The sequence below is a fragment of the Mus musculus genome, chromosome 8 (genome assembly GCF_000001635.26).
Source record: "Mus musculus strain C57BL/6J chromosome 8, GRCm38.p6 C57BL/6J".
Classification (NCBI taxonomy): domain Eukaryota; kingdom Metazoa; phylum Chordata; class Mammalia; order Rodentia; family Muridae; genus Mus; species Mus musculus.
In genome coordinates, this window is record NC_000074.6 from 9,412,326 (window position 1) to 9,430,885 (window position 18,560).

The 18,560-nt window shown below is 43.0% G+C and overlaps 1 protein-coding gene across 3 annotated transcripts in view; it reads right to left on the minus strand.

The window, feature by feature from the left end:
- The window catches only part of Fam155a (family with sequence similarity 155, member A), a 567,324-nt gene that overhangs the window by 206,320 nt on the left and 342,444 nt on the right, over nucleotides 1-18,560 (minus strand). Inside the window, exon 2 of one of the 3 annotated variants that reach the window (XM_011242064.3) lies at nucleotides 1-18,056. This exon is cut by the window's left edge and continues 13,641 nt beyond it. The exons of the other annotated variants lie outside the window; for them this stretch is intronic. Within the exon in view, the coding sequence (XP_011240366.1) occupies nucleotides 18,051-18,056 (6 nt within the window). The 3' untranslated portion in view covers nucleotides 1-18,050. The remainder of the gene's footprint in view (nucleotides 18,057-18,560) is intronic. 3 annotated transcript variants of the gene reach the window in all.

Genomic DNA, 18,560 nt, shown 5'->3' on the forward strand with positions numbered 1-18,560 from the left:
TATGCATCTGCATGTGTGAATGTGGGATGTGTACATGGGTGCAGTGCTCAAGCTGTCTGGAAGAGCAGGATCCCCAACCCTGGGCAGGTGTGAACTACCTGATGTGAGTACAGGGAATCAAATCGGATCCTATGAAAGAGTTGCAAACACTGTTACCTTCTGAGCCATCTCCCCAGCCACCAAAGATGGCATCATAAAAATGGTGTTCATTCCCCAGTGACAATTTATCTTTTGTCCCTTTATTTTTCTTATTTACATGTAGAAATGAGAACTAAAGATGTTTCAGAGGCTTAAGTAGAACCCATTGCAAATCCTCATCACCTACTTTGTTTTGCAAGCTTACCGTGTCCACTGCAAGAACAGCTAGAGTCATCAGGAAGGAAGGAGCCTCAGTTGAGGAAAATCTTCCATGAGATCCAGTTGTAAGGCATTTTCTCAATTAGTGATCAGTGAGGGAGGACCCAGCCCATAGTGGGGGGTGCTATCCCTGGGCTGGTGGTCCTGGGCTCTATAAGTAAAAAGGCTGTGCAAGCCAGGGGAAACAAGCCAGCAAGCAGCATCCTCCCATGGCTTGTGCATCAGCTCCTGACTCCAGGATCGTGTCCTGCTTGAGTTCCTGTCCTGACGTCCTTTGATGATAAACAGCAATGTGGAAGTGTAAGTAGAGCAAACCCTTCCCTCCCCAACTTGACTTTTGGTCAGTGATTTGTCACAGCAATGGAAACCCTAACTAGGACAGTGAGTATTAAGCCAATAGATCTTGCCTTAAAGTCAAGATGGTGGGTAGTGTCCCATCCTTTCATGCTTAGTACTTAGCAGAGGTTCTGACACATTGTAGATGTGAAACCATCATTTGTCCTGTGAACAAGATGCTACTTAGATCCATGTGCCCAGCTGTCACCCTATATCCGAACATTCCCATCCCCTCTTTCTGGCTTCGTGAGACGGCTGGTTAAGGCATCAATAGACTATAGTAAATATAGCCACATCAAAGATTTGTTTTCCAAGTTGCTGGCTCCTCCCACTGTCTGGTTCCTCTTCCTTTACAGAGAGGCCTTACTCAGGTGCACGTTGGGGTAATTTCCTACCTCTTCTTCCCAGCCAAACAGGGTCAGACACTGTGGAACATCATTGATACTGGCCAGATTCACTCATTCACTGTAATCAGTATGAGAGTCAGCTTTTGTTGGACTTCAACAATTCCCAAAGCACCACTCACAGTTTGCCTCTTTTAGTTCTTGCTCTGGCTTCCTCAGAGGTCTGTCAGAAGCATGTCCATCTCACAGGGATGTAACACAGAAATGGACAGAAGAAAAAGATGGACCCGAGTGGTCCAACCAAGTACCAGTAGTAGACTGTGATTTGTCCTGCTCAACATTGAGTAATCTGTCAAATCTACTTGCCTGCCCTTGAAGCCAGACATCCAATATCAAAGTTCAGTCATGAAGGTGCCCTCCAGCAGGTACAGCCTGTGTCATCAGAGCTAATCATCTGCCATCTTGCTGAGAGAGTGCAGGCTCTCCCTAGCTGCCCTTGACTGGGCAGTTTGCAAACCTCTGCCTCCAGGGACATTTAGCAGGTTCTGTAGCTAATGTTTGTTTCTAAGGGTGTGAGGTCTGCTCATCTAATTACAGAGGGGTGCTGTCTTGAACCCACATCTTGTGTTCACCCCCCGGCAGCTCCTCTGGCATGAGTTTGTGTTTTTACTTATGCATGTGATGGGTTCTTAGCCCTGCCATGATTCTTAGTCAGGTAATCTACTCTTGCTTGAGTTCTCCATCCAGCTTGCCTTTGAATGTGATATAGTTCTGCCTGTAGCTCTTGGCTAGGGATTGATTTCAGATGTTCTCTGTCAACTTGTGCTGAGACCAACCATTAACTATGAGACAATGACAAGAGGTGATTTCACAGAAAGAAGGAATGAAATAGAAAAGATAGACAAGAAGGAGGAAAAGTAAAAGAAAGAAAGGAGGAAGAAAATGAAAGGAGAGAGGGAGAAAAGAAAGAGGGAAGGAAGGTGAGGGGAGGGAAGGTGAGGGGAAGGAAGGGGAGGGGAGGGAAGGGGGAGGGAAGGGAAGGAAGGGGAAGGAGAGGAGGGGAGCAGAAGGGAATGGAGGGAAAAATGGGAGGGCAAAAGAAGGGAGGAAAAGGAAAGGGAGGGGAAGGGAAGGGTAGGAAAGAGACAGGAGTGGGGAGAAGGGAGGGGAGGGGAAGGAAAGGGAAAGTAGAGGAGGAGAGGGGAGGGGAAGGGAAGGGAGGAAAAGGAAAGGGAGGAGAAGGGAAGGAAAGGGAAGGAGAGATGAAGGGATGGGAGGAAAAGGAAGGAGGAGAGAAGAGGGAAGGGAAGGAAAAGGAGAGCTAAATTGAAAGAAGGAAGGGAAAATAACACACACAAGAAATAGAGGTGAGAAAGTAGGGAGAAGGCAAGGAAGAATGGGAAAAAAGAAAATGGAAGTGTAAGGGAGAAGGGGAAGGGGGGAGAGAGATAAACAAGTGTATACAACATATTAAAGAGAATGTGAACGTTACCCATAACTGTTTCTAATCCTTTAGGAACATAGAGGTGTCAGGATCTTTCTTAAGTAGTAGAGGTGGAGTGTGGTTTGCAAGGGGCATGCTAATTACTTTGAACAAAGTCACAGTACTTTAGCATAAGCTTGACTTCGTCCTGGGAAGAGGTCAGATGTGTATGTGACAGATCATGCCCGAGAGATTTGTCTGGTTTCTAATCAATGTTTATGCGCCATACTATATGCTTTGTCTTGTGTGTGTTTGTCCACTTAACCATTTCCTCTGCACAACCATTTGAGAAACAGAATTGTCACCTGTCAGGAGCAGTCTTAGGTGCCAGGAGTTCCCTTGGGTGACAAAGCACTTATGAACACAGAGTGGATGTATCTATGTGCATAGAAGGAGCCTGGAAGTTTCTTTGTAAGGTTCAATGTCTGTGAATACCACAATAAACTGAATCCTTGTTAGTGTCTCACAGAAATGTGTGGTCACCTTGTCCTCAACACTAGGCAGGCATTCAGCTTTCAAAGCTGACATAACTGGAGCTGACAGGCCTCCGCCTGGCTGGTGTGTACCCTCACATGTTGTGTGCCTGCAGATCAGAATAGCACAGTCAGCATCTCACATGGCTGCAGGGGCAATCATCTGCAGATTGTGTTGGGTGTTGGGTGGACCAGGGAAGGGCGACCAGGTTACAGGCTTCCCAATAGCCTAAACAAGGGAAAGTAGCCTGACCTTGTTATTGACAATGTGAGAATGCAGAATACCACGGACAGGAAAGGAAGAGGTAACATTGAAGAGGGTATATTTGGAGGGCAATGAGGGGAAGAAATTAAAAGTGATTGACAGGCTTCCAGCAAAACGCCTGAGGTAGGGTATTCAGCACCTTGAAAATCCTGCAGAGGCAATATACAGCAATTTCTAGAAGCAGGTGACGATAACTTTGTTGAATCTCATGTGACAATCTTGTAGCTTGAGATATCTTGCCTTAGGATGTAAGAGAGAAAGTGGAGCTAGAAACGTAGGCCAAGAAGCAAAGCTGAATTTAATGATAATAATCGCTATTCATCTAGCCTTTAATCTATGCTACACATTACTCTTAGTCCCTGAAATACTCTCCTGATAATCTTATGAGGTAGGGCCTATTAACTCTACATTTATACATACGGAGCAGAGATACCCCAAATCTGAACCCACCCTGGTCATGAGGCAAGGATGTCAGTACAGGAGTGCCTGCACACACCATGCCACATCGATGAGTCAAGTTTGATGGGTTTGATTTTCTTCAAAGGAGGGGGAGGTTGAGAGGCAACAAAGAAGAGGTGGTATAAACAGGAATAAGATTGTCTAGACAGTGGGACTGACAGCTAGCTTTCTGCCATGTGCACCATTGGGAAACCACAGCCAGTGCTTCCATCCAGTTGATGCTCCTTGTAGAGAAAGGTCAGAATTGATGCTCACAGTAGGGCAGGTGACAGAGGAGAGTTGAAAACTCTGCACACCGGAAGCAGTGGTAAAAAGCAAAAGGAAAGCGGAAGCTGTGGTAAAAGCAAGAGGAAGCTGGAAGATGTGGCAAAAGCAAGAGGAAGCCGGAAGACGTGGAAAAAGCAAGAGGAAGCCGGAAGACGTGGAAAAAGCAAGAGGAAGCCCGAAGATGTGGAAAAAGCAAGAGGAAGCCCGAAGACGTGGTAAAAGCAAGAGGAATGGGTAAGGAGATGGAGAATGAGTCTGTCTGAACAAGAGCAAACAAGAACAAAACGCCCATCATAGTACCCTGAGGATTGAGCCTGAGCACGGTGGTGGGGAGAAGGTGGACAGAATGATAGCAGTGACTGGGGAGACAACTGGAGATGGCAGAGGGAAGCCTGAAGGCTGAAGGCTGAGATGTTAGATGCTCCCCTTGTGCTGCAGGACATGGGGAGGGCAACAGCAAGGGAGGAAGTGCTGTAAGGAGAGCAGGAGTTCTGACTCCCTGGACTAGGTTGGTGTGGGCATGTCCATGAAGCGGGGAAATAGAGAATGTGACAAGCCCCGTGCCTGGGACTTCTTAGGGGCACCTGGGGGGAATTATCCAGCCTGCAGGGGCCTTAACTGGCTTAACATGGAAAGATGATTGGAGCTGGGAGTTGAGAGGAAGCCTGTTTATTGCCAGCCTCATTAGCACCACTAATCGTTATAAACAGATAATTTGCAAGGAGATGAAAGAATCCAAATTTATGTTGCCAATACTAAATATTTAACTAATGAAAAATATAGGTTCTGAATTGGCCATGTGTATCTCAAATGATGAGTTAAAATTTAAATACTCTGTGTCCTGGGGATGATATTTCAGCTCCTGATTTGCCAGATGGGCTGTGAGTCACAGCCCAGGAAATGACACTGGATTTCAATGGTTTACACGGCTTACACGGAAGGACAAGGACCTTCTGAAGCCAATTGCCCCATGGAGGCAGTGAAAACCCAGAGGGGGCAAACACTCATCAAAGCAGACCCTGAATATGGAAGTTGGGTCAGAGCTCCTGCACAGAGACCAGGATGCAGGGTCGTCCCAGCCTGCCAGCAAGCAGGCTGTGGATAGAACTGGACAGAGGCCATCAGTAGGACTAATGGAGCCATCAGGACTCCTCAGAGAGTGGGAGAGAGCAAACTCTGGGGTCTCCTAGCTTTTCCTGCCCCCTACTAACTTACCAGCCTACTTCTGAAGCATGTACATGAGGTGAGACAACTGTACAGCTTTAGCATGGAGTACCATGTCCCAGTCCTTTGGGAATTAGACCACTCAGAGCAAAGCCTTATTAATTCCCCAGTGTGTGAGCTAAAGAAGAAGAGACACACTCTGGCTTTTCTTTTTCTCCCACCGTTTTTTTTTGTTTGTTTGTTTGTTTTTTTGTTTGTTTTTTTTTTATGTACTAAAAATGTATGATATTTGACACACACATTTCTCATTCTTCTGCCTCCTGGTGATCTCCAATGCATTTATGGTCTCTACCAATTTTTTTTTTATTCTAGCAATATTACAGTTAGAACCCTACAGCATGTAGACTGTAGGGATTGGCCTTTCTCTGAGGAATACACATTAAAGGCATGCCTCCATGCCTTCTTGTGACCTGATAGCATTTCTTCTTACAATAAATAATTCTTTTGTCTGCGTGGACCAAAGTTTACTTATCCATTTACCTACAAGTTTTTTTTTTTGTTTTGTTTTGTTTTGTTTTTGTTTTTTTTTTTTTTTTTTTTTTTGCCATTTCCAAGTTTTAACAACTAAGAATACTCAGTGTTAACTGCTAGCAACAGTGGTTTACATTTGTGCCGAGCAGTGCAGTCAGCGACAGGCACAGGTACCTTCTGCATGGCAACCTAGGAAGCAGGAGATGAAGACTACGCTGGAGCCTCCTCTCTGGATGCTGCACTTAGTGCACAAAGCTCAAGTATAAGGCATGTTTCTGCTAAAATGTGATTTCACCAGTGGCCTTGGAGAATTAATTCTCTTACCAAGATTTGGCCATGACAGTTATCATTTATATACAAGATTTGTTTTTTTAATACAAGCAAATCTCTTTTGTCTCTAATTTAAGAAGTTATTACTAAGAATTATCAGGAAGTCATCTAGATTAGTCTTACCATGTCTGAGTATAGGTCTCTTTCTGTCTGGTAACATTTCAGAATTTCAAGCAGTATTGCCTGGTCCTATGCCATTTTAGAATATACTTTACAGAGTAAATAGTCCCATCATTTTTGGTTTTAAGAAAAGGTTTATTGTGTGTGTGTGTGTGTGTGTGTGTGTGTGTGTGTGTGTGTGTGTGTGTGATAGTAAACAATGTTTTCTTGGCTCTACAATTTCCCTCTGAGTCTGAAATTTCTTATTGGTTTGTTTAGAGAACTTCATAGACTTCAACTGTGTGGGAAAACTGTGGCATACACAGTAAGTCCAATCACCTGCTGATGTCTTCCAGAAATAATATTTAAAATCATGATATATAGGAGAGGGATGGGTCTCATCAAAGAGCTGAGATCTGACAGGGAGTCTTTTCCCATGGTGCTCAGTGCTCAGAAGACTCCATTGCCACAGAGAAGTTGAGCAAATGACCCTGACTTTGGTTAGTTAGCTAGATGTTTGATGAGTTGTTCACTGCCGTTGCCTGAAGGAGGCTTTCAAGCAGAAAAGCTCCGGCTTTAGGGTAGATGTTTCATGACTCAGCTTTCCCACTGAAGTTGGATAAATGCTGGCTTAAAGACATTTCCATCCCAACAGTCTGACTAACTAAAACCTCTGCTTGCATCAGACACCTTAAAGATATGCATAGAAGATTAGCATTGGGAAGGACTGTCAAGGCTTTTTTTGATCTAAATTGTTCCTTCTGTTGGCGAAGAATCGAAAACACACAACTAAAACTCACAGCTGTGAGGTTATGTACTGAAGGTCATACCAACATCCACTGACCAGGAAGAGAAGCTGCTCTCAGATGACCTGGATGTCAAATAAGCCAACTGCTGCGAGCTGGAGGGATTGAGACTTCAGACATCGTAACCAGCACTGGCTTTGGCCCAATTTAAGAGGCCGGTTGCTTTTGATTGTGTCAGCACCATAGTGAGCCCAGGGCCACGGTCACAGGCTGCTAAGAGGCAGGCTTGCTTTCTGCTCTGAGTTCCCACATTCTCAGAATAAAGTCTTATCCTAATAGATCTTTGAGGTGGTATGTAAACATTTACAGGAAAGGTAAGTGTAACTTTTGAAATCTAAGATAAATTAAAACCCTACATACACATGGGTTCCGAAGTCAGTACAATACACTTACTGTTTAAGGCCAAGTGGCCAATTACAAATAAGAGCAGAGGAAGACAGAAAGCTAAGAGTTGGTTACACAAATGGTTTAATATTTGTTTTCCTTAAAGGAACCTCACAACCAGTCACTTTCTGAGCATCCTGCGGTTTAATTTATTTATTTGTCTTTGGCAATCTCTGTTCACAGTTGCTTTTCTACTCCAGCAACTGAAGACTATGGATCTCTTTAAAACACATTTCCAAATGTAAACACAGGTGCTGCTCCCACCTCTCCTCTTTAATTCTGTCTGTGAATTCTTTTAGGTTGTGGAAACTGCATTGTTTGCCTGACAGATACTCTCTGGTTGCCTCAGAGCCAAGCTCACACCCTGTACCCTTATCCTGCCTTTTCAAAATCCGAAGAGAAGCAGAGAGGAAGCCAAATCCAAGAAGGATGTGTTCCCCTACTCATTTCGCAAACCACCCCTAGGTACTATTTTCCTTTCAGATGTGATAGTAGAGAAAGTGAAGCATAAGACATCCTACACCAGGAAAATATCAGTTTGAGGGGAGGGGAAATAACCAGATAAGACTTGGCATAGTCTAAAAAAGCTACCACTGTCGAAGAAATAGAGTACCCCTGGGAACAGAGGGGACCACAGGAAGTTTCCAGCAGAGGTTAATCTTGTCTCCACCCAGCAAGTGTGGAGACAAAGCTCAGGGAGGCAGCACTACACAAGGAAGGGAACTGCTAGCCAAGCCAAGGGGGCACACACACGAAGGGATGAGCCTGGTGAGGCACGTGCTTGCCACATGGCAGGAGATGTATCCTCCGCTGGTTACATCTTAGGTTTTACCAATACCATGGCAAAGAGACAGAAAGGAGAAGCATGGAGGAGGGGCAGACACACAGGAGAGCATCAGGATGCTAAACATCCATTAATGTCAATAACTCCTGGCTTCCGTCTATCACCAGAGCATCACAACGCAGGTTTGGTGTCAGTGAACACTGGGCAGGAATGGAGAGAGTTTCCTTACAGGCCCCAGGGTCTGCAAGCCCCCACCTCCCCTCTTGGCATGACCTGATATTAACGTAATGTTTTTGTTACAGTCAAAGATCTAGAGTTGAGTGGCAGCTTTTAAGATTTAGCACTAGATATGTAATCCTAAAAAGAAAAAGAGAAGTTTATTATATGACTTAATTGAATTTCAGCACCTCTATTCTATGTGGACACTGTCAGAGGTGCAATGGAAAGCTAATACTTCCATTGATGAAAGAGGTGAGAGAAAATACTCTTGGGAGACTTCATAAAGTTTGTAAACTAGGCAGAGAGTTTGTAGACTTCATAGAGCATGTATACTACTAGATAAAGAGTTTGTAAATTCAAGAACATAGAGAAATGAGCTTTATTAGAACATGGCCTACCTCTTATCAGACACTTTGCAAGAATGAATTGGTTTGAAGTTGACCACATCACAACCTATAGCTTTTAATGAATGAATTGTTTTAATAAACAATAACTTTTTTTAAGAGTAAAAGATAAAATTGAACTCAAGATGGCTCTGAAGATGGGACTGGCTGGTTAAGAGTGTAGGCTGTTTATCCAGAGCATTCCACCTCAGGTCCAGGCACCCAGAGAAGGTGGCTCACAACCAAACACCTGTCCTATATAAGAACATCATGAACGAAGCCTCCCTCAGCTCAAGAAGAAGATAGAGTTTAAAAAAAAAAAACAAATCAATGATCACTTTTCAAGTCTGTTTTGTTGCTGAGTAGATCAAAACCACTTTTAAGGAATTGGCTTCTTCCTTATTTCCTCGTTCAGGTACCTCGTTCCTCTGAAATCTAGTTCAGTAGACAAATACACATCAGCTCTCTTCCCTCTTGCAACCCTGGGCTCTGTCTCCAGCCTTTTCTATCACCTCGGAGCCTCCACTAAAGAAACACAGTGAGGTGGTCCACGCTGTCTTTATCAGGCAGTCACTTACATAGCATTTAGATGGTTTCCTGGATTATCCATACTGCCTGTGACCACTGGGCTGCTAACAATTGGAATTAAACCACCTGTCCATGGAACTGTCTGCTGACTCTCATTTGGCCCAGTTTTTCTTCAGAGGATTCCAAATTCATTGTCTTTGAAGGAATTGGGTATTGAGTTACACTGGGTTGTGCTGTTGCCACAACTTGCCAACAAAGGTCTTTTTTTTTTTACTTAAAAAAATTGTATATAATATACTTTGATCATATTCTTTTTCCTCCTCCAACTCCTTCAAAGTCTTTCTCCTCTCCACCCAACTTCATGTTAGTTCTGTCTCTAAAAAAGTATGAAAAAAATCAAACTAAACCAAAAACCAAAACAAACAAACAAACAAACAAGTACAAACAATAACACAGCAGGGGCGAGTTGTCTGGTTCTGCACTGTCCAAATTCCAGGTCATGTCATAAGCACGGTTGCTTGCCTGGTACAGGGAAGCCTCCTCCTAACTTGCTGGGATCCCTCCGAGGAAACAGGTTAGCTAAGCCTAAGGCACTGCCTCTACAGAGCCTGATTATTTACTAGAGCGGTAAATAGTTAGAAAATGCCGTTTTGGACTTGGGAGGCCCTGGGGCGTATGGTGACCTTTTGTTAGTAGGGCCTGTCATTTTCATTATTAGTCAGATCCATGCTACATGTCCAAGCCCCTTACTCTCCAGGAGAGCTTGCACATACAAAGGATGGGGGAGCTTCCTTGATTAAAAAACATGACCCAGGTGAGGTGGTCTCCATTCATTCCTAAAGGTATTATGTGGTTTGTGAAATCACACACAAGAGGCCCACCTGAGCTAGCCCCAGTTCTCCTCACCATCTCTTTCTATGCCGATGCCGATTTTATTGTTTACCTTTATAACGCTGTGTTAAAACATCATAACCAAGGCAACATAGGGAAGAGTATAATTCGACTTAAGTTCCACTGTTGAAGATCCATCCACAGAGCTATTGGGCCTTAGGGTAGTCTTATGGTCTTCAGACATCCCCTTTTGGTTATGCACATAGAAAAAGTGGCTCTCGCTAGAGACATAGGGAGGATGTCCAATAGATGAAGTGCGATCTAGACTTTGAAGAAGAAAGAAAAATGTTACTCCTATTCTCCAGGGACTACAGTGACTCACAGCTGAAAGACCCTAATGGTCACTAACTTGCTTTCTACCTAATATTTTTCAATATTCCTACTTGTAAACTATTTACTTCTACTTCATTTTTTTCAAAATTTTAGTTGACTCTCCATAATTGTATATGTGTATGAAGTATGCTGTGGCATTCCAATGCACAGGCCAAAGTGCAATGATTACATTGGATTACAATTAATTTGCATAATTGACATACGGACAACCCCAAACTTTTACTTCCTGGTAAGAGTATTCAAAATCCTGGCCTGGGTGAGCAGGGACAGATCAGCAGCTGGGAGTGTTCACTGGCTTTTCAGAGGCTCAGAGTTCTATTCTCAGAACACATAAATGCCTGAAGGTCCAGATACAGGGGAACCAACCACTCTGGCCTCAGCAGGCACCTGCACTCACGTGGCATGCACACACACACACACACACACACACACACACACTCATACAAACACACAAATAAAAATACATCTTCAAACTCCACCTGTCTACTCCTTTTGCTATATACAGTACATACAGTGTATCTTCAGTGTATATATAGTGTATATACAGTGTATATTCAGTATATACAGTATACTGTGGCCAACAGCATTGCTGTCCTGTTGTGCAACAGAACTCTAGAACATTTTACTTCCTGAACCTTTGCACCCATCCGTGAGTCCTCACTGTTTCTCCCTACTGCCCTCCATAGCCTCTGGGACTCACCATTTTTGCCTCCCTCCCTAAAAGACCAACATTCTCAGATGTCACAGTGAGAAGATGCAGAGTTTGCCATTCTGCTCCCTACTCATTTCTCCTAACACGGTGTATCTGAGACTCATCCAGAATGCTTCCATTCAGGATTCCATTCACTGTACAAAGGAAGACTGCATCATTGTGTGCATACACCAGGAAGACTGCATCATTGTGTGTCTGCACCAGAGCATCTTTATGTACTTATCCCACCACAAGCACCAAGGCAGATTCTGCCTCTCACTCAGGGTGGACACAGCCAGGGAGGGAGGATGACGTTGTGAGGCAGATGTCTCTAACACACACTGGTTCCCTTTTCCTCCCCTACGTGCACACTATCAGGTCAGCTGAGCCACTTGACAGTTCTATTTTTAGTTTCCGGGGGAACCTCCATTCTGTTCCCGATAGTGGGTGTACCAATTTACATTCCCGCCAACAACATTCTCATAAACATTTGTTATTTCTTCTATTTTTTTGTCAGTAGTGATTTTAACTGGGCTGAAATGATGTATGGCTGTGGTTTGCAGTTCCGTCTCTCCAGTGATTAGTGGTGTGGAGCGTTTTAAATATGCCTGGTGAGAACTTGTAAATCTTCTCTTGAGAAATGTCTCTCTTAACATATTTATTGATTTGACAGTTTACTGAGGTTGCATAGGGAAGTTTCACCTCTTCAATGATTTACATCAACTAAACTCAAATATTTATGTGCGAGAGGCCTATGCATCTCCTATCCCTGAGGCAGAATTTATTTCTCATTCACACACTGCAGATGGTGGGGACCCAAGGAGACTGTGGACTACAGATGGCTGTGCACCTCTGTTCACAGAGAGGATCTGTGCAGTATGGGGGGCAGGGAGTAGAGGTGCATCTTCGTATTAGCAAGTTATTGTTTATTGCAATAAAGTCAAAGAAAACTAACCTTAAATCTTATTTCCTCAAACTCTCCATTAAAACATTCAAATCCATGTACATCTATATACACTTGTAAATGCTTATATGTACAGTTTTTGGAGTGTGTGCATATGTGTAAGGCATGCATATGTGCATGTGTGTTTATGTGCATGTGTGTGAGCACAGGTATGCATGCACTATGGAATATATTCTAGAAGTACAAATGCTAAGATGATTTTATATAAATTGACATAGACCGCAAGAAAGGCATGTCAAGACATATTTATAAAGATTTATTTATTTCTCTTTTATGTCTGTGAGTGTCTGCATGTGTGCATGTGTATTGTACCATAAGAGTTCCTAGTGCCCATCAAAGCCAGAAAAGTGTACTGAAGTCTTTAGAACTGGGGTGCCAGGTGGTTGTGGGTTACCATGTGGATGCTGTAGCTTGAACCCCAGCCCTCTGCAGGAGCAGCCAGTCCATAACTGATGGGCCAGATCTCCAGTCCCACTACCTAATATTTTTGAGTCAGAAAAGTTTTTATGCAGTCAAAGCATTGACCATGTAATATGCACACACACATATGTATATATCTGTACTTATACTTACACATGAAAAAATGCATTCATTCTTGGCAATTAAAGAGTTACTCGGTCAGTATTTTATGTTTACATTGGTGATTTTGTGCAGTGAGTATACATGACTCTTGCAGTTTAAAACAAAATACCGTGATATCGAGCAGGAAATGACTTCACGTGTTTGGAAAGCTTGAACTTTAGGAAGCGGGTAGTTTCATGCCGATTTCATCCGTGGATGAAACTGTCTATTGCTCTGACCAAAGTCTCCAGGAGGTTCTGAGACTTTGCAGCTGGTCTGGGTGGATAACCTGGTGTGCTTGGTAAGGTGAGTACTGTATGGCTACAGGCTTTTACTGTAACCACAAAATTAGAATTTTAAAATAGTTGTGTTATATTCCTTCCTAAAGTAGTTGATGTTAGGAACTTCAAACTAAATACATTTTAGTGACTTTCTAGTCATTGATGTTTCATTGCTCTTTGTAAAAATTAAGCCACAGCTGGGCAGTGGTGGTGCACGCCTTTGATCCCAGCACTTGGGAGGCAGAGACAGGTGGATTTCTGAGTTCGAGGCCAGCTTGGTCTACAGAGTGAGTTCCAGGATAGCCAGGGCTACACAGAGAAACCCTATCTCAAACAACAACAACAATAACAACAACAAACCCAAACAAACAAAAAACAAAGAAAAAAATTAAGCCCCATGTCTTTATGTCTTTGTAAGAAAACAGTTTTTAACAGAGCCTTTTTGAGCTCTCAGGGCAATAACACATGGCCAAGATGAGATGGGAGATGGTTGAAAAGCTCTGAAACTTGAGAGTTCAGGTGTTGGCTTGATCACAGTGAGGGTGATGACCACAGCAGTCAGTGTGAAGGTAAGAGTCATGCAATTTTTGCTGTGTGAACTTATTTGAATGACCAAACCTGGATATAATGTGATGCTAATATGATTTTCAAGATCTATTGTAATATAATTGTGTGAGCGCAAGTGTGCACATGTGTGTTGGTGAATACAAGTGTGCAGGGCGCCCTGGTGTACATGTGCAGAACAAAAGAAAAAAATCAGCATCTGATTTCTCTCCTTCTACGATGAGGCTGCCTGGGATTGAGCACAGAACCTCGGGCTTCCTTGGCAACTGCTTTTACCCACTGAACCTTCTTGCTAGAGCCTGATCATGACTCGAATTAGTAGGAAATTACTAATAATTTGTTATAGGTTGATTTCATACATGTATACTTCTGATTTAGCATCCATTATGGTAGAGTAAACCATAATCAGTGTATCAGTTGCGTGCTGCTATCTGAATGAAGCCGAAGCAGCTCATGGCCTAAAACAGGGCTCTCCCAGGGTCACCTTGACATTACTCAAGACTTTTTAATGATCGGTCATCCTGGAATATTTTGATTTTCTTCTAAAACTTTTCAGGGAATAAGAACAAATCAGTGTAATGGGAGAGCTGTGCATGTGGGACTGGAATGTAACTCAGCGAGCTCTGGCCGTTTAAGGACGAGGTCATAAGTTCACCTCCCGGGAATCCTGAGACACGTGGAGTGCAGTGGTGTGCATCTGCAGAGACTGAAGGACTCCGGCGAGTTGCAGATGACAATAGAAGAGACAGTGGGTAGGAGGCAGTGGTTGGTCCTCATATTTGAGTCTATCACTAGACTATATTGTATTTAGCTCTTGGTTTCCTAGATGAATAAAGTTGCCAATTCCAATGAAGTGTCTGGTACTCTCTGGTCCTTTGTTTCCCCTCTATTTTTATTTATATTTTAGACCCAGTCTCTCACACAACAGGACAGACATCAAGTGCATGCCTTTGCTTCCCCGGTGTTGGGTTTACAGATGTGCACCCCTGTGTCTCAGGCTCTTGACAGTAGGTTTACTGGGGATTTCTCATGGTCATCAACATTCTCTATTTACACAGTGTTGGAAGGTGCTCTTGAAGACCTGTGGCATGATGATAAAACTAACCATACTCATACTCTGATCTTACTGTAGAAAATGTTAAAACAGAAAAAACCCACAGATGAATTACTTTTTTTTTTTCCTGTTCAGTCAAATGGACACAAATTAAAAAAAAAGGAGGTTGGGGGAAGTCACGCACTTTGAAGAGCACTTTGACGTGATGCTCAGGCAGGAAATCACAGCCACTCAGGAAGATGAGATGAGGCAGAGGGATCCTAAACTCAGTCTACCTGAGGCACACGAGTGAGCTGCTACTTAGTGAGACTCAAACAAAACAAAACAAACCAAAACAAAAACGAAAGAGGCTGGAGATGCTGTCAGTGGTGAGGGATCCAGGGACCAATATCTAGTCTTGCTGCACAGACAATTACCTTACAGATGCTGATTTACTTAAAATAAAAAAATAAAATATGCTATGGGTTTAATTAATTAGAATGTGCAGGTTCAGAATGTCTGAATTCCCCATCTGTATCTGACCGTAGCTTTAACCATCTGAGCATACTTGGTTTTCCTACGTAGGAAATTTAAGAGATCAAATTAAATTCATATCCACACACGTACATTCTGCCTGCAAAAAAACAGTAGCAATATTACATAAACCTGATAAGTTTCAGCACACTGTCAGCAAGTAGATAATTTTAAGAACCCTGAAGTAGCCCTTTGATATCTCATGGATATCAAATCACCAACAACTTTTAGAGGGATCTTCCTTACAGCCGGAGGAGAGCATAAACAAGCTATTCCATTTACCTCATGCTCGGCTTGGAACACAGGGAGATGGGGATGTCTGGATCCAGCACCATCGCATTATCACTGTGGACTTCCTGTCAGAGCACTCAAGGGACTCGCCTAGCATAATCCTCAAGCAGCCTAGGCAACTGCAGAGACCCTCTGCTGAGCCAATTAATGCAAGTGTTCCTCTGGTGAGTGAAGAGGTGTGTGTGTGCCCAGGGGTCTATTAATTTATAAATCAACAAACAATCCAGAGTGCAACTGAAGCATCTAAATGGACAGTAATTTCTTTCTAATAAAAATCGTACTCATGTGGCTTCCATGTGACCATGGGATCCCACTGATGGCCATAGCTGCCAGGGAAACTGAGGCAGGAAAGTGTGCTAGAAACCATCTCCTCTGTTTTCTACGGGTATGTGTATGCTCAGCTAAACCCTTTACCCCATGACGCCCTACGGTTTAACCAAGACCAACCATCAACGTCTTTCACAATTGCGCCCTTCCCCTGTGTTTTGAGCCAAACATTGCCCCTCAAAAGTATGACCGGAAACCCATCAACAAAGTCAGGTTTTGCTATAGGTACACTCTCAAACCAGAGGACTGTCCTGTCAGCCCATCACAGCAAGCTGCTTGCTTATCAAGTGGAAATTCCATGATAGTGTTTCTAGATCTCCCTGCTCTGGGATCACCAGTCCTAGGCATGGGAAGCCAGAACTTTCCCTGATCACCAGAAGACAAGACTTGGCTTATATCCCTTGAAGTTCATAAAATACACCGTTGGCTGCTCCTGTGTCAGCTAGATTTGTCCTGGGCTGTTGCCAGTAACAGTGAAAAATAAGCTTTACCTGGGAAGATTCAACCACCTTCTGGATTTGGAGATAGATTTGGGAAAGGCTACTTTCTGCTTCATGCCCCACTTCCTGTTTCCAAGAATTCACTCTTTACCCTGCGAGAATATCTCAACAAGGTCTATAAAACCCAGACTGGACTTGGACTCACTATGTGGTCCAAGCCAACTTCAAATTCCATCTTCCTGTCGCTATACTCCTTAGTGATGACATCACAGCGTACATCACTGTGATGGCTTCTCCATCCCTTTGTGATGAAGTTCCTTTCCTGGCCCTTTGACCCCTTTATAAGCTAAAAAGGTATTTCCCAGAAGTCCCTGGGGGCCCATCCTTCTGTCTATTAAATCTTCTAGAAATATTGGCAGGCTGGGTCTCGGCCTCTCAGAAAGCAGAGATCAGATTTCAGGACTCCCTTGCTCCCATTTCTGGGGTGCCTTCTATGCAAGAAAGTGTCCTTTCTTCAGGGAGACCAGTCCCCAGCTCCATTCCTCAGCCTTGCTTGCACCCAGCTCAGAGTTCTCTATCCCTGCCAGGACGAGGTGACTTCCTGCTGGGCCCTGGCCTCATTGCCTTTCCTAGGAGTGATGTATCCAGTCACCAGGCTGTTTCCTGGTGCAAGTTTTGCTGTGTCATGCTCTTCCATGGAGTATGCAGACAAACTGCATGAAAACGTATTTTGAGTGAAACACTATCTACAAAATTCATGCTTTCTTGTTGAGAGTCATAAATACGATTTTTTTTTACACTAGATTGAAGTTTGCTTCTGCTTATATTTCAAATGATCCAAAACATGCTTTAGATAAAATTGTTTACCAATACTGTTCAGTGCATGGAGCCAGGTAAAGGACCCAGGAGGACACAGGATTGGTGTTTCATTGTTCAGTGTCAGGCATTGGTCATTGTTTACGTACATTTGATATTCACAAAATGCTAATTTCAATTACAAAATACAGATGCTAAATCCCAAATAAGACAGTGAAGGGGAGAGTAGGTCTAAGGTCACAGGAAGAAAAAGCTGCACAGGGAGGGGGAGCAGGAAGCAGTAGAGGAAGGGTCTTTCTCTCTGCCCATGCTGGCTTTGAACTATGTAGCCCAATGTGCTCTCCAACTCATGGCAATTCTCCTGTATCAGCTTCCCAGAGGCTGGATTATAGGCTTGAGCTGATACACCCCTCCGATCGACTTTGTTTTTCTACTTGTGCTTAAATCACACTATGCTCTCTGTCTTCTTCTCACCATGCTTTTTATTTATGTGAATGCAATGTTATTTACGTGTGTACAATGTTTTCATTCCACAACTCTCTTTGCTTATCTAGGACAAATAAACAAAATAAGCCCTTTTTATATTTTCAATAAAAAGTTTAAGATTCCTTTTACTTTGCAAAAACAAACAAACAAACAAACAAACAAACAAACAAAACAGCTCACCGAGATGTAAGTTTACCATAGAGCTATATTAAATATTAAAAGCATCTGTTTGCAAAGATATAGAGAATCTTTAAAAAGCAGCATGATCAGGCCAGATGCTAAGATAAAATGGTGTCTTCTCCTTCTCAGCTGAGTTGAGTTTAGAGGGGTCTTCAGAGCTTCATCCTGCAGAGCTACTGGCAAAGCAGGGTACCTTTGCTTCATATCAAAGTCCCTTTTTAATTCAAATGAGGTGCAGGTTTCAAAGGCATAGCTCCCTGCCAGTCTCTGGCTTCTTTAAAAGGTCCATACAAACCAGTTTTAAATCAAGTAAGGGGAAGCTACTGCAATTCCCTCACACACTTTTTGCTCCTCCAGACCTGGCCCCCTGATTTTCAAAGGATGATGGGTAGTTGAAGCATCTTGTTTGTGTACTGCCAGGTCTCCAAACATGAAAACTTCTGGTGTTATAGCTAAAAAAAATAAAAAAATAAAAAATTATCTCATAATCTCTCTCCACTCTTACCCTCACAGACCCTCAAGTAGGAACATGCAAGGCAACTCCTTTGGTTTCACGTAATTTTGTTCCTTGGACCTTCCTTCCCTACACTAGCTCACTGAGAGACACCTGTCACCAGCACACACTCTGTCCACCTGCTGAATGGTGTCTTTGCTTTGTGATGATTAGGAAGCACAAGCAGTTGCTGTCTAACCCAAATATCAAACGGAGTTATCAACGAGATCTGTTCCAGAAAATTACATGAACTGAAAAACAGTGAAGCTAACATGTCCTTCCCTATTGTAAACATCAGGAAACAAAAACAAAAAACAAAAAACAAAAACAAAACCCAGCCTTTCAAGCTGGATGTTGAAAGAAAAGTGACATATATATATATATATATATATATATATGTATATTATATATATATACATATATATATGTATATATATATGTATATTATATATATATATACATA